At 33.3% G+C, this 15,629-nt stretch overlaps 1 protein-coding gene and 1 long non-coding RNA gene across 3 annotated transcripts in view; one reads left to right on the top strand and one right to left on the bottom strand.

Moving 5' to 3' along the window:
* Positions 1-1,862, top strand: part of LOC149415171 (uncharacterized) — a 64,679-nt gene extending 62,817 nt beyond the window's left edge. The window contains exon 9 of the mRNA XM_089643028.1: positions 1,201-1,862. Within this exon, the coding sequence (XP_089499154.1) occupies positions 1,201-1,862 (662 nt within the window). The remainder of the gene's footprint in view (positions 1-1,200) is intronic.
* Positions 1,863-7,775: 5,913 nt separating this feature from the next.
* LOC149415170 (uncharacterized) lies at positions 7,776-9,560 on the bottom strand. 2 transcript variants are annotated; one of them, XR_016303867.1, is made up of 6 exons: positions 9,465-9,560; positions 9,176-9,391; positions 8,941-9,079; positions 8,642-8,715; positions 8,289-8,387; positions 7,776-8,203 (listed from the first exon to the last, which is right to left on the bottom strand). It is a non-coding gene; the product is annotated as an uncharacterized LOC149415170 (long non-coding RNA). The 2 variants fall into 2 exon arrangements; XR_016303868.1 differs by lacking the exons at positions 9,176-9,391; positions 9,465-9,560 and having other exon boundaries at positions 8,941-9,121.
* Between the last annotated feature and the right edge of the window lie 6,069 nt (positions 9,561-15,629).

Genomic DNA, 15,629 nt, shown 5'->3' with positions numbered 1-15,629 from the left:
AAGTATTCAGGCCGACAGGGGATATGTTGCATCAGTCTCGGGAAGTTTTATTTAAAAAAATCAACATTGAAACTGCGTCAAATCTTTACAGTAAGTTTATTTCGTTAAAATATGAAATTTACTTTAATGATAAAACATGTCTAGGCGTAGCGGCGGATGAACTTATAATAAATTATTTAATTGACAGTATAACCGAAATGCACGGTAAACTAGGATTTAAAACATTCTTTCCGGATTTTTATGTTAAGAACTTTGACGCCATTGAAGACGAGTGGCTAAATAAATTGAACAGAGTTGGTTTGGTTCAAACAAACAGTGACGGAGATTTTCAATTTGTCCACCGTACTTACGCGGAGTACTGCTGCGCGGTAATGGTGGTCCGCTGGCTCCAACAACGAACGCTCCATTGCAGGTATGAACTTTTCAAACAAATACTTTTCCCTCGAATACTGCTTCATCCTGACAGCAGGATCATCAGACATTTCATGAATGCGCTATTAAATGAAACACCAATGTCAGAGACTGCACTTGAATTAAACGCCAAATGCATTAGTCAACTGTGGCTTGAAGACAGAACGGTATTTATGAACGAGGAACACCAAACAGCTCTGCACATTGCAGTTATAGAAAAAAACGAACACATTATCACATTTCTAATCAGTGGATTCAGTACACAAGAAGCCTTGGCCTCTTTTATGACACATTATGACTTTAAGGACAAAACAGCACTGAATTTGTTAAATATACCTAAGCAACGTTATTTGAGTGGACATAAGTTGTTAGTATTGGACGAAATAACAAAAAATATTTTACACCGTGTAATTTGTTCTGATGAAACTAAGGAACAGATCTTTTTTGCAAGTTTATTTAATGGAGGTTTTGTAGACATTGTTGAAACAGATGTATTTAATCCGGATATTGAAAATTCTCATGAAACTGTGGTAAAGTTATTTTTAAAACATTTATTTTTTATTGAATTCAATGAAGGAATGGAGATAGAACGCAATGTTATTCATTTATTTTGTCAAGTTATTACCTCAAGTTTTATCTCAGGAATAATTAATAGAATAAAAAAAGTTAAATCAGTAAAAGCACCATTTGGAGAGGCTGTTGAAAAAAAAAAAATTAAATTAGTTAAAAAGATATTGTTAGAGAAATTAGAAAATAATGTTGAACGTTATTGTTTATTATTGAATATAGGCAGAGATAGGTCATATTGGCAATCTGCCCTTCACCTTGCTGCAGAGGAGGGCCACCTCGATATGGTTAAACTACTCGTGGAGCAAACTGTTGTTCCCTTTACTGAATGGATGGCACGGAGGGATGACTGGGGGTTGACTCCTTTACATACAGCTGCTGTGGAGGGTAAACTGAATATAGTAAAGTACTTAGTGGAGCGCAGAGCAGACATTCATACAAACAAGTCTATTCTGATGTATACGGCCCGGAGTAAAGACTTACCAACTGTAAAGTATCTCGTTCAAAAGAGTGCTGTCATCAACTATACAGATGGGTTTGGTAAGACTGTACTACACGCCGCGGCAGAAGGGGGATCTTTCGATGTAGTAGAATACCTCCTGCAGCAGGGGGCGGACCCTGACAGGGTAAACAGGAAGGGAGATACGGCACTAACTGAGGCATCACAGAAAGGGAACTTGGCTGTGGTGAAGCTGCTGCTGAAGTGGGGAGTGGATGTTAATGCGGATGGTGGTAGAGCTCTTAGTGAGGCTATTGGGTGTGGTAAATGGTCTATAGTGAAGGTTTTAGTAAATAAAGGAGCAACGGTTAAAGAAAGTCAAGTAAAGTACAAATTATCCAAATTTAAAGTAAAATATCCGAATTTCGAATTTAAAGAAGAATAACATTTTTTTTTCTAATATTTTACAGTTTTTTTTTTAGCATTACAATTTTCAACTACCATACTAGGCTAATGCCCGTGTTTATTTATTTATTTTTATTTATTTCTTTTTATTTAGGAAGCAAACAGTCGTACAGTAAAAAAATATAACAATAAACATTCATATGTTCAATCTAGACCAATTAAGTTCCATTGAGTTAAATGTTGCTTTAGTATTTTTTACCTACGCAACATATTAAATGGCAAAAAAAAACATAAAATTAAAAACAAAAAGAAAAAATACAACTTTTCGCATAGCTATACTATTCACTACGGGTGATAATAATGTAATTTTAATGTGTTATGGTAGTCATACTAGGCTAATGCCCGTGTTATGGTAATTATCATCAAGTGAGTATCGCACAAGTGTCCCAACAGTGAGAGTATAGCGGGGAGGGGAAGTATATTATAGCATTCAGGTCTGGTCATCAAACACAGCTAAAGCCATTTCAAGCAAAGTTTCCATATTGAATGGTGTTCTTTCTCCATACTAAAATTTCGTGATACTAAAATGGTACACAATGAGTTCCAATTTAGAAAATGACACCTAAATTCAAAGCAAATCCGAGTTGTAGAGTTCATTGAAGCAGAGTTACAGACAGACCTTTATTCAGTTTGATTGTAAGCATTTTAACAATTTTTCAATATACAAAGGTATTAATGTAATGTAAATCTTTTTGAAGTACCTATTGTTACATAATGATTTGATTAGTTACAATAGTGTTATAGCGGTTACGTATTGCAATATGAGTCACACTTTCTAAAGCATTTTCACTGAGTACATTTAGATATTCTGTAATTACACTCTTTTTACTATCCAATATGTTTATGTTAATGGAACAATACATTTGGTTGATAATTGTATGTGTTTCAAATAGAGTTGAATCTTCCATGGCGTGGATTTAATAACTGATCAAATAGACTTGAAACGTGTTTTGTTATTTATATTAAATATATTCCTTTATATCACTTTTCATATTCTGCCGTTATTTCCATTTTGTCATTGTTCGTCAGTGGAGTTTTCCATTCGTCTCCATTTAATAATTACGTTTGCTGCTTTGGAGTTTGTTCTTTCGTAAAGTCTCCACACCTTTTCAATGTTTTCATTATTTACGTTCAATTTCTCTGGTCTTTTTTCATCTCAAGACCAAATGTTACAATTTTAGTCCGCTTGTTGGATCTCTTGTATCCGGTATTCTAGGTATTTTAGTTAAGTTTATTTACTTTTAGTTTTTTCCCTAACTCTATATGTAGTTCATCCTATTTGTTAGATTAGTCAGTGTCTCCATGTCTTATAATGTTAATTTAGAATTTGCTTCATTTCTGTAATATTTTCTTGCTGCTCGTCTTGTGCTCTTGTGTGATGTTTATATTTGCATTATTATCTCGGTGGCAGTTAGCACAAATCCATTCCTTACCTACAGGAATGTTTTGGCAATTTGTGGAAACCACAGTCGCTGTATAATTCACTGTCCTTATTTCTTGCACTTCACCATCGTGAGGTAATTTGAGCGTTTCTTGTTGTTTTCTTTCACTTTTATTGATTTGAATGATCGCACCGTGATTAACACTGTTTGTGTTCGCTGAGAGACCGCGACACGACTTAATAAGTTGAAACAATTGAATTCAAACAGACGTAAGAACCCTTGTTATAAGTTATAAGTACTTGGTATGGATGCGTTATTTGAGCAAGCAAAACACACAAGTATTATTGGTAGGTAAAGCACAGACACACACACAGACAACAGGTGTTTTATATAATGTATTATATTAGTCCCTCTTCTCTTAATACTATTGTTCTATGAAAACTATTTATTGATTTATGTTGTTTATTTGTATTTGTTCAATACATGAATGGATCTAAGAGTACCTATCCTACATCTGATGTGAATATTATTATTGAGGCAAATTGTATTTAATAACTTACATTTAGTTTCAGTAACAGTATAGTCTCTGTAATGCAAACACAACAGACACTTCTCAAATGGCTAAATCGCCCGTTGAATTCTTGATAATGATATTCTTGCAACCAATTGAATTTGAACCAGAAAAGATGCCTCAAAGCAACCGGTATATATTACACGATGGTATTCCTGCAATGTGTACATGTCAAAATATGGAACTAGTTAAAGAATATGTTTATTTAGGTGTCAATATTGATTGCTTTTTCAAGTGAGATATACAAATAAACAAAGTTTGTTCACAACTAACAACACTTTGAATAATTTATTTATCTCTAGCTGAATCTGTTATAAGGTATGGAATAACAGATTTTCCTGTAAAACTAATATGGACCATGTTCAATCCGTGCTAAATTCATTGGTTAAATTATTAGCTGATTTATACAAAGGAAGGCATAATATTCCATAATTCTATCAGAGTCTTCTTTCAGTGAGAGCAATTCTGTGGTACAAAATTATATTTCAGCACAGAAATAACCCTTTATAAATAAACAGGCTAGAACACAATCATAATACTCGTTTTAACTTTAATGAAGGACTTATTGTACCTAAGCATACAAATAAATATGGACAAAGAACGTTAAAGTATATGATTCCCAGTTGTTTTAATATGTTACCTGCTGAAATTAAAAACTGTGCCCAAAACAAACAATTGGTGAACTTACTGAAGACTTGGCGCACTGAAACAATTCATTTGTATTAACTTACAATTATATATTATTCTAAGACTTTTCAAATTGTTATTTATGTTTTCATAGCTTTCTTTTCAAGTCAATAAGAAGTCAACTTGAGTACAATTCTCCTGTCTGGAACCCACATTATAATATACATGTACAAGCTGTTGAAAGAATACAAAACAAATTCTTACGTTTTATAAATTTTAAAATGGGTTTTCCAGCAATTATGTAGAACTACAACACTCTGTTAAATTATATGAATATTCTCAAATTGTCAAACGGAAGAATTTTCACTGACTTGGTATTTCTATATAAAATTTTAAATGATTTAGTTGATAGTCCGGTATTGCTAGAATTGATAATTCCACAACGTAATACTAGAAGTCAGGATTTATTTCAGTGCAGAAATTCTGGGACTAACTACCATATGTATTCCTCGTTGCCCAGAATACTAATGGAGGGAAACAATTATACCAAGTCAGTGGACATCTTCAATTTATCTTTAAAAATATATAAAATGTTGTTTATGAAGCAATTCAGTTATGTACAATAAATAATGTATATTTCTTAATATTCATATGTAAAATCCCCGAAAAAGGGCGTTAATAAATAAATAAATAAAGTGTGTATTTTTTAATAATAAAATAAAAAAAACCACATAATTATTGATGTTTGTAATAACTCATTTCTGTTTAGTTTGTAACTTGTTTATACTTATGTTTGTTATGTATTACTGTTACTGTTGTAATGCCTGTTCTTTAATACATATTCATGAATAAATAGAAATGTGTGTTTTATTACATTTATGTATTTGGTGCAAGTTGTGCCTTTGTTAGTCCCGTTCTCCAATACAAGACTACAGTCTTGTACAATATTATCATCACATACGCATGAGGAGATTGAACTCACATCTGTAAACGCTCCAGTGGTTTGTCTTCCGCTAATCTTTACAAACAAATGATCGATACACGAGCTATTTATTTTCTGTTGAACTATAACTTCTCTTGTTACGTCATCTATACATTTTATTAAATAATTATTTGCAAGGATATTTTCATAGGTTATTACGACAGAATCATTTCTATTTAATAAGTTTAAATTGATGTCACCAAAACATATGACACTTTCATTTGGTTCAATATTATTTTTAATCACAGAGATTCCAATTTTCCAAAAACGATTTCAAAATATTTTGTCTCTATAATATATATTTGCGAGAAGGCGAGATTATATTTGGCATATAACAAAATACCTCCACTGGAATTGTAACTTCTGCAATAGTGATACGAATTAAATCCGGGAATTTCATAGAAAGCAACCTGTTCCGAGCGTATCGCTGTTTCACAAAGCATAAGTTAAGTATGTCAATGTGATTTAACAACATTACTCTTTACCTGTCGGCCACCAACCATATTAACACTTGCGGCGTACACCTCAGTAAGATTTCTCGCATTTCGCCTATCGTATACGACCCTGCCTGTATATTTGAGAATATTTTCGGTGGTGGTATTATCTATAACGCGATGACTCACGGAATAAGTAATTTTATTGAAGCATTGATTCATGATGAAAGTGGAAATATAGGAGAAGTTACAGATTGGGCCAAAAGTCACAAAGAGTTTTATGATCTTTTAAAGAAATTAAATTGGGACAACAATTATTACGTAGAACCACAAGTTGATAATCCTAACGCACTTAAAAAGATCTTTCGGTATAAGGTGGCAACCAGTAACGAGTAACCAGAAAATGCTGGCTTAAAAGTTCTTTTAGAGTATTGTTTTCTTATTTTTTACTATGTATTATAAAATAATTTTGAAAGTAAAACCGATTGTTAAGATGGCGGCGCGAAGTATGAATTAATAATAACAACATAAATAATACACATAAATTTTAAATACTCGCTATACTCGAAACCATAATAAAAATTTACTTCCTGTAATTCATTACTTTCGGACAAAAAATTTTTAGGTAGTTTGAAACAAGATTGTACAATACTTTTCGAGAGAACATAAAAAAAGATGATACTAAAACAAATTTCAAAAATGATAATGTATTGGTATACTTAAGGCATCTGAAAGGTCCTATGAAATGGGTTCAGGGAACTATTCAGTTAAAATTAGGTTCATGGGGGTATTTAATTCATTTAATCAGAGGAGAGGGGAAAAAATGTTAAAAAAAAATAAATGAAAGGAGGAAAGGATGATATGTATTGCTATGTTGGCAGTCCTGATGGGTCGCTTGGGAGATAATGTGTAAGGGTGGGTTTTTTCATTTACCGAGAATGCTAAATGCAATGCTAATTGTAAAAGTAAACAGTAAAAGTCATAGAAATGAGTTTTTTCATTTGACATTTACTGTTTACTTTTACCTACAATCTTACAGGCCAGCAATGGTACTGTAAACTGCTAAAGTAAAGGTAACCAAAATGGCCGCCGTTGTCTAATGTCACTGTGACAGTTCAGAGATAAGAGGTTATTAGATACGGTATTTGCTATTATATTATCATTATCATCATTATGTTCGCGACAAGTGACAGTTCGTCAAGTTCTGACGACGAACCCATAATTAATTATATGACACGACGTGTTAAGCGACATAATATACGCAGGAATTTCTATCTAATGGAAGACTTAGATTTCGTATGCCGATTTCGCATTAATAAAAAAACTGCTCGACTTTTGACTGCATTAATTGCAGATATGATATGTGCTCCCAGTGACATGTAATTAATGGTTGATAAAGTGTAATTACAAACATTTTTAGAACAATTTATTCAAATGATATGACGTAAATAAAATGAAGCTTCTGCAATAAGTTTGTCTCCTCTCTCCTTAGGAAGAAGTTGGATATAGAGATGTATAAATGTGGAGGAAGCAAGGGAGGTTTATATGGGCATTTGTGTAGAGCTGTCCTCTCTGCCTACCCCAAGAGGGAGATGGTGTGTACTGTGTATGTGCAGGTTGGCTGCCAGAGACACAATATGAAAACTCTTTGTACTTCAACTTGTAACTAATGTGCAGTGTGCACATGATATGGAATAAACAAGAAATTGAAATGATGGACTCTTTCAAAAATATTATTTTTATTTAAGAAGTTGTAGGACTTATGTAGGAAAATTATTATCCTTAAGTAACAATCATATGTTTATAATTTATTAATGCTCCTTATTAATGAAAATATACATAGTTAAAACTAATACATATTTAATAATTACACATAATGTATATACATAAACCCATACCCATTTTAAATTTTTAAAAAAAGTAAGTATGTATGTATTCTTTCAAAAGCTTAAACATGTATATTATTCAATGTGAAAGAGACGATCAAACATGCTGCTGAAATGGAAAATTTGGAATTAGAAAAAAGCATGCTCCAGATTAACTATTTAATTGTTTTTCTAAAATAAGTATTTCTAACATCTTTTTCTTTTTTTCGAATTCTAAATTTTCAATTTCCAGTTTCCTTTTCTTTTCCAAATCTTCAATTTCTACTATCCTTTTCTTTTTTTCAAATTCTAAATTTTCCATTTCAAATTTCTTTTTTTCTAATTCTAACACTTCTGTCTCCATTTTTATTTTTTCCTCCTTCAACTGGATTAAAGATGTGCAAACAGACAGCCTTGTCTGTTTCGGGGGTGTTTTTTTTTTGTAAGCTTTTGGGAATATCTGCAACAAGAATAAACGTTCCTATTTTATTTATTGGATTCATAAATCAATTCAAATTTTAATCGATTAAAATGTTTCCACTTACTTCTCCGAGGAGTTTCAGCTATATCTTTTTGGTTTGTATTATCTGTCTGGTCCACATCTATCGCAGAGAGCTGCTGACCATCCATCCCAGGATTCACTTCTGAAATCAAATAATAACTATGTAGGTACTCATGTATTATGCAATCTGGTGGAGAAATAGTTTCCTGGTTAAATAAATTATGACAGTTATTGGGAGCAAGTCTTTAACGGGATAGTTGCTAATTGTAGATTGCAATTTATGGGTAACTAAATCAAATGTGTATCTGCTTGGCCATAGGGACCTCAAGCATTTACAGAACATATCCATAATACGTACATATTTGTTAACATACATTAAATGAGAAAATGTATTACCTGAACCCATGAGCTCCTGTACAATTAATAACTTTCTGGATTTAATGTATGGCTATTGATGTTCTTTGATGTGGCTGAAAAGATAATTAATTTTTATATAAAAACCAAACCGGCTTATTTTTTTCAGAAATAACTTTTGTTAAAAGTTAAACTTTATATAAAAATAACCGTATAACAATATATGACATAATGAGACAACAGTATTCATCACCACCACCGGACCGTGGCAAGAGATAATTGACACATGAGTGTACCCACACCACTTCATCAACCTATACATTTGGAATATAACAACTTACAATCTCCATCGTATGTTGAAGAAATCCCCACAATGGATTCCTTCATAATGCTAGATACCCACTCAGAAGTGTCCGACATTGGCGGAAGGGGAGGACCACCGCCTGTTTGTTGCTGAGACTGCCTTTGCTTTCCAGCTTCCTAAAATATACAAAACATACATTTTTTCAATAATAAACAAGTGAAATCATCATGAATAAATGAGTGATAATATCAAATGATTAGTGATTGTAATACCTTTCTAGCAACACGCTTTATATACTCCCACTTATATTTGTTGTCCGTAATATGTTTGTTGACGCATTAAACTCACTTGTCAACGTGATCCAGGCTTTTTCCTTGTCATGTGAGCACAATGCGTCAGTCCTTTTACACAAAATTACGGATCCATATTTTTGAATCAAGTTTTTTAGCAAGTCTATCTCCATCGCCGAAAAATTGTTTCCACGTTCGCTGCAAAGATGTATACATTAGTTATGTATTGAAAAATAAGCATTAATACTGATATAATTGAATTTTTACTTACTTTTTGCTAACCACACTCATTATTATCGCAAAATTTACAAACAAAACACAAGCGACGCGGCTACAGACGACGCAATTCACAGAATGTTGAATGTCAACTTGACATTTGTTGTGTGTGTTGCCACATGAAAAAATATATGAACAGTTCCCAATACGAAAATGTGGGAATTAGATTAGTTATCATGCTGTCATCCCTGTTTACCTTTACTTTTGCAGTTGGCGTCGTGAAAAAACTCATTTTGCCGTAATTGTCAACTGCACTGCTAAAGTAACTGCAAACTGTACAGCTAAAAGTAACGGTAAATGAAAAAACCCATCCTAAGAGTGTCAATAAAGGAGGAAAGGATGATATGTATTGCTATGTTGGCAGTCCTGATGGGTCGCTTGGGAGATAATGTGTAAGAGTGTCAATAAAGGAGGAAAGGATGATATGTATTGCTATGTTGGCAGTCCTGGGGCCCTAGCATGAACGATCGATAAAGCCCGATATTGACAAAATTCGATAAAATTCGTCATATAAGATCAGTTACCGATAGTTGCGAGCATGGTCAATGGTAGATTGGATATATTCCGACCGACAATTGACAAAATTCATTGTCTATGGTCAGTTGGCGTTATTTGCGAGCACGTTTGTCAAATATTCCAACCGACGATTGACAAAAACCCGCCAAATCTATCGCGGACTCTTGGCTGTCACGATATAAAAACAACTTTTTAATAATGCCGTTTTTTTTACAAAATTACTGGTATATCAATGAACGGAGGCAGGCTAACGATTCCAAAGAAGCTCGTAAGATTGAAAGACGCCGTTTACGCGATCAATTGAATCCGTTTGAACTTGGAGAGACTGAATTCAGACACTTGTTCCGGATATCTCGTATAATGGCTAAAGATCTTATAGATCAACTAACTCCCTTTTTAGTGTCAAAAAGTACAAGCGGACTTCCAATGTACATTAAAGTAAGTGCATTTAATATTATTATGATATCTTTGTAAAAACACAATGTCGATCATTAATAAAAGGATTATAATGTTGACAGGTATTAGCACCAATAAGTTTCTTCGCCACAGGAAGTTACCAACGTGGGGTGGGGCAAGACCATATGCTGGCTATAGGTCAGACAACCGTCAGTAAATGCATCAAAGTGTTTATGAAGGCAGTGTTGGAGCACCTTTATAGAAGGTGGATACATTTTCCAGCAACAAACGAAGCCAGGAAGCAAGTGGAGAGTGCTTTCAGGGACAAATTAAACTTTCCTCATGTTCTGGGCTGCATTGATTGCACCCACATTGCCATTGTGACCCCTTCCAGACATGAAGAGCAGTATAAAAATCATAAAGGATTCTATTCGCTCAATGTTCAAGTGGTAAAATGTTTGTTTTTACAAATAAAACAGTTGGTGTACGGTGTTTTCACATTTTATTGAAGGTTTTACATGTTTGTTATACAGGTATGTGATGCTGAGTTGACAATATTAAGTATTAACACACGCTTCCCGGGTACTGTCCACGATCAATTTGTTTGGAATAGTAGTACAGTAAAAACTGAAATGACCAGACTATATAATCAGAGAATTGGGACGTATTTCTTGCTAGGTATTATACTATATTATATTTCAACAATCCATAACTTAGTAGTTATATATACCTATTGTAATGGGTGTTTATGTTTCAATCAGGTGACTCCGGGTACACATTGGAACCTTATCTCATGACTAATGTGTAAGGTGTATAAACTAATTACGAATAAAGTTAACATATTTTTAACTCTTTTTAAATAAATTTTAATATGGATTTAAACGAGAACTCTCTTAACTATATGACCAAGGCCAAGGATCTACTCTGTTCGCTGATAAAAATTATTAATGACCCCGGCAACAAATTTACGAAGGAGCAAATGGGTAAAATTACCCCGATAACAACGGATCTGTTAGGAACCACAGGATTGATGGCTGTTCGTATGGGAATGTTGGAAGGAGAATTGTCAACATTAAAAAGTGTAACGGATACTCAGTCTATTGTTACTAACCCGACAAATACTTCATCTTCAATAAATGATTTGCTCGCAGAGGCCGAGGAAAGAAAAACCCGGTCAAAGAACATTATTTTATTTAATGTTCCCGAAAGTATTTCAGAATCAACAACAACAATTATTAAAATGGACAGCGATAAAGTAGTTTCAGCGATTAGTGATATAAATAATGAATTAATACCGAGTGTGGTTAAGTCGTACAGACTTGGTGTAAAAAAGTCCAACAAAATTAGACCGATTAAGGTCGAATTCAATGACTCTGTCTCGGCTCGTGAGGTTTTGACCAGGAACGCAAAACTGAAAAACGGTATAAAGGCCAGTAACGACCAAACACCATTGCAGAGGACTCAACTTCTAGATTTACGCCAACAACTCGAGACGAGGAAGAACAACGGTGAAACCAATATAACTATCAAATATGTGAACTCTGTACCTAAAATTATTGAATGTGCGCCAAAAAACTGAAACAACAAAAAATAAAATGCTACTACCAAAATGTGAGAGGGATCCGCACTAAACTTCCCATGTTGCTGACTTCGGCGGCAACTATCAGCAGTGATATCTTCATTTTAACCGAAACATGGCTCGACTCAGGAATCAATTCCGCCGAATTAGGCTTCCCTAATTTCAACATCTACCGTATGGATAGGAATTCTAAAACAAGTGCCAAAACGAGAGGAGGTGGTGTAGCCATTGCTATCTCAAAAAATCTCAGTTCTTCAAAAATATCCACAAAAAACACATCCATCGAGCAACTATTTGTCAATGTGAACACTTCTAGAGGTAAAATAATAGTGGGATGTGCATACTTACCTCCGAATTCTGATGTCCAAAGCTACAGCAATCACTGCGACGAGGTTGAATCAATTTGTGCTAAATATCCTAATACTAAACTACTTCTAGTTGGTGATTACAATCTGCCACATTATGATTGGTGTAATATGAATTCTGTCAATTCTTGTTCTAATGTTAATATTCGTGTTATTAGAGATATGGCACTGTTCTTAGGTCTAGCACAGTGTAATAATGTTCTTAATATAGGAGGTCGTACGTTGGATTTGGCACTGTCAAATGTGTCTGACATCTGTGTTGTGAGAAGTACCGAAATTCTATTACCTGTCGATGTTTACCATCCACCACTAGAAATATGCATGTCCAATCTTAAACCAATTCCTATCGTAAAAAAGGTAGTAGAAACTCGAAATTTCAAAAAAGCTGACTATGTTAAAATTTCAAATTTCCTTAAACAGACTGACTGGTCATTCTTTGATAGCGACGATGATATTAATGTACACCTTAAAAAATTTTACTTCATCGTTAATTCTGCAATTGAACAATTTGTTCCTTTAACGACTTACAGAGAAACTCTATACCCAAAATGGTTCTCAAAAGACCTGATAGACTTAATTTACCTCAAAAAATTATCTCATAAGAGATTCAAACAAAGTCGCCTGGCCATCGATTATACTGCGTTTCAAAAATTGAGGGCAGAGTGCAATAAGCTCTCCGCAAAATGTTACAAAAATTACATTAGTGATGTCGAAGGCTCTATCATGGACGACTCAAATTTCTTTTGGAAATATGTTAAATCCCAAAAAGAAAATGGTACTTACATACCTAGTAGTGTGTCATTCGATTCTAAATTATCCCAAAATCTTCAGGAAACTGTTAATCTTTTTGCTGATTTTTTTAGCGGCGTTTACATTAATGCAAGTGAAGACAGCAATATTTCGTGCTTTGATTTGGTTGAAACTCTTGATATATCTGACTGTAATGTAACCATAGACGATATTATATCTAAGCTGAAGAGTCTTGATTCCCGAAAATCCGCAGGACCTGATAATGTTCCGCCCAGGTTTTTAGTAAATTGTATGCATACATTGTCATATCCTATTCATAAGTTATTTACAAAGTCACTCTCATCAGGTGTCTTCCCGGACCTTTGGAAGTTTAGTCTTTTAACGCCCATTTTCAAAAAAGGTAATAAGAGCGAAGTAACAAATTATAGGCCAATATGTATAATGTCTACTTTACCCAAACTTTTTGAAAGCCTAGTACTAGATAAGTTGATATCCCGAATCAATCGAACCATCTCTCCCCTTCAACATGGATTCATTAAAGGTAGATCTACTCTTACCAATTTGATATTGTACACGAATGATATTGTTAATGCCCTTAATGCATCACATCAAACTGATTCCATATATACTGACTTCAGTAAGGCATTTGATAAAGTAAACCACAAAATATTATTACGTAAACTAAAATTGTTGGGAATAAGAGGGAGCATGTTGGAATGGTTTAAGAGTTATCTATTAGGAAGGTACTTAGCAGTCAAGATAGATTCGTTTACTTCTTATACATTTGCTGCCTCGAGCGGAGTACCACAGGGATCTCACTTGGGCCCAATATTATTTTGTTTGTTTATCAATGATATTGTTAATATTTTTACTAATGTTAAAGTCCTGTTATTTGCCGACGATCTGAAGATATACAGAATAATCAAAGACGATGACGATCGCGCAATTTTGCAGTTGAACCTTAATAAACTATGTGCGTGGTGTTCTGTCAATGATTTGCAACTAAATTTAGGTAAATGCCAGATTATCAGTTTTTACAAAGGCAAAAATCCACTTAATTTTTCCTATTTTATGAATGGTGCTAATCTTCTTCGTGTATCACAGATTCGTGATCTTGGTGTTATATTCCACGAGAGTCTACAGTTTAACGAACACATCGATGAAATAACAAGCGATGCGATGAGAATACTAGGTTTTATTTTGAGAATGGGAGCAAATTTTAAAAGTATGTCAACATTAAAACATCTGTATTGCTCGTTAGTACGAAGCAAATTAGAATACAATTCCACCGTATGGTCACCGTACTACAAGGTCCATTCTCAATCATTAGAAAAGGTACAAAATAAATTCCTTCGGTACATTAATTTTAAAATGAAAATTCCAATTGAATTTATAAATTACAATAACTTGCTTGCTGAAACTAAACTTCTTAAATTATCTGATAGAAGAGTGTTAATTGATTTGCTATTTTTATTCAAAATTATTAAATCTTTAATTGACAGCCCTAATTTGTTGGAACTTATTTGCATTAATGTTCCTGCTAGGCAAACTCGCAGTAAAGATACTTTTAAATTTAACAAGAACCTCAACACTAATTATTCTATTTTTTCACCAATTCCTAGAATTCACAACCTTGCGAATAAATACTGTGAACTTATAGATATGTTTGGTTTTGACAATTTTGTGAGCTTTAAAAGGCAACTTATTTCGATTCTATCGGCTAATAATTAACTTTTATAGCTTTAATAATTTTATTACATCTTCTCCCATTCGAAACCTTTCAAGTAAATTATATCCATATTTGTTTGTTTTTTATTTGCTCTACTATACACTTATAATTGTATGCATATACCTACTAACTACTTTTTATACATAACACTATGTTCCATCTCAGATCTTATTATTTCTTATTCATGTCGATATTGCTAAATTCTATTAGTTTTTGCTTTTTACAGGTGCAACTCTTATTTTGTTATTTTTTTTTTTTTTTTTTTTTTTTTTTTAAATCTCTGTTATAATGTTCTTTACCTCACGAGTAAGTTACACTCTAATTTATATTGGTTTATCGATTTGTTAAACTCACAATTAATACTGGGTTTAAACACACCCACTTACTTACTTTTTATGTTGAACTTTCTTTTACTTACTATTTCATGCTTGGGTATATTTTATATTGAATCCATCTTATTAGTGTTTTGCTAATTTGCACAAAATTTTATTATATGTGTTGCTTTCTTACAATTAACTCCATTTATCTTCTTATGTTCAATTATTGTAATCAATGTAAATGTATATTTTCATGTAAAAGCCCATTAGGGCGTAAATAAAATAATAAATAAATAAATAATGACCCCAATATTTGATGCAGCTGAGGGAAGTGCAGAGTACAAATATACAAAGGCGCACTGTAAGGCGAGATGTTGCATAGAACGTCTATTTGGAGCATGGAAGGCTATATTCCGTTGCCTTAGGAAAGATAGAGTTCTCCATTACGAGCCAGAAGTTGCTGGTCAAATAATCACTACATGTGCTATTTTATACAACATGATGAAGC

Source organism: Hesperophylax consimilis, chromosome 19, assembly GCF_061612785.1.
Source record: "Hesperophylax consimilis isolate HC1 chromosome 19, BYU_Hcon_1.0, whole genome shotgun sequence".
Taxonomy (NCBI): Eukaryota; Metazoa; Arthropoda; class Insecta; order Trichoptera; family Limnephilidae; genus Hesperophylax; species Hesperophylax consimilis.
This window is presented reverse-complemented; position numbering and strand designations above follow the sequence as displayed.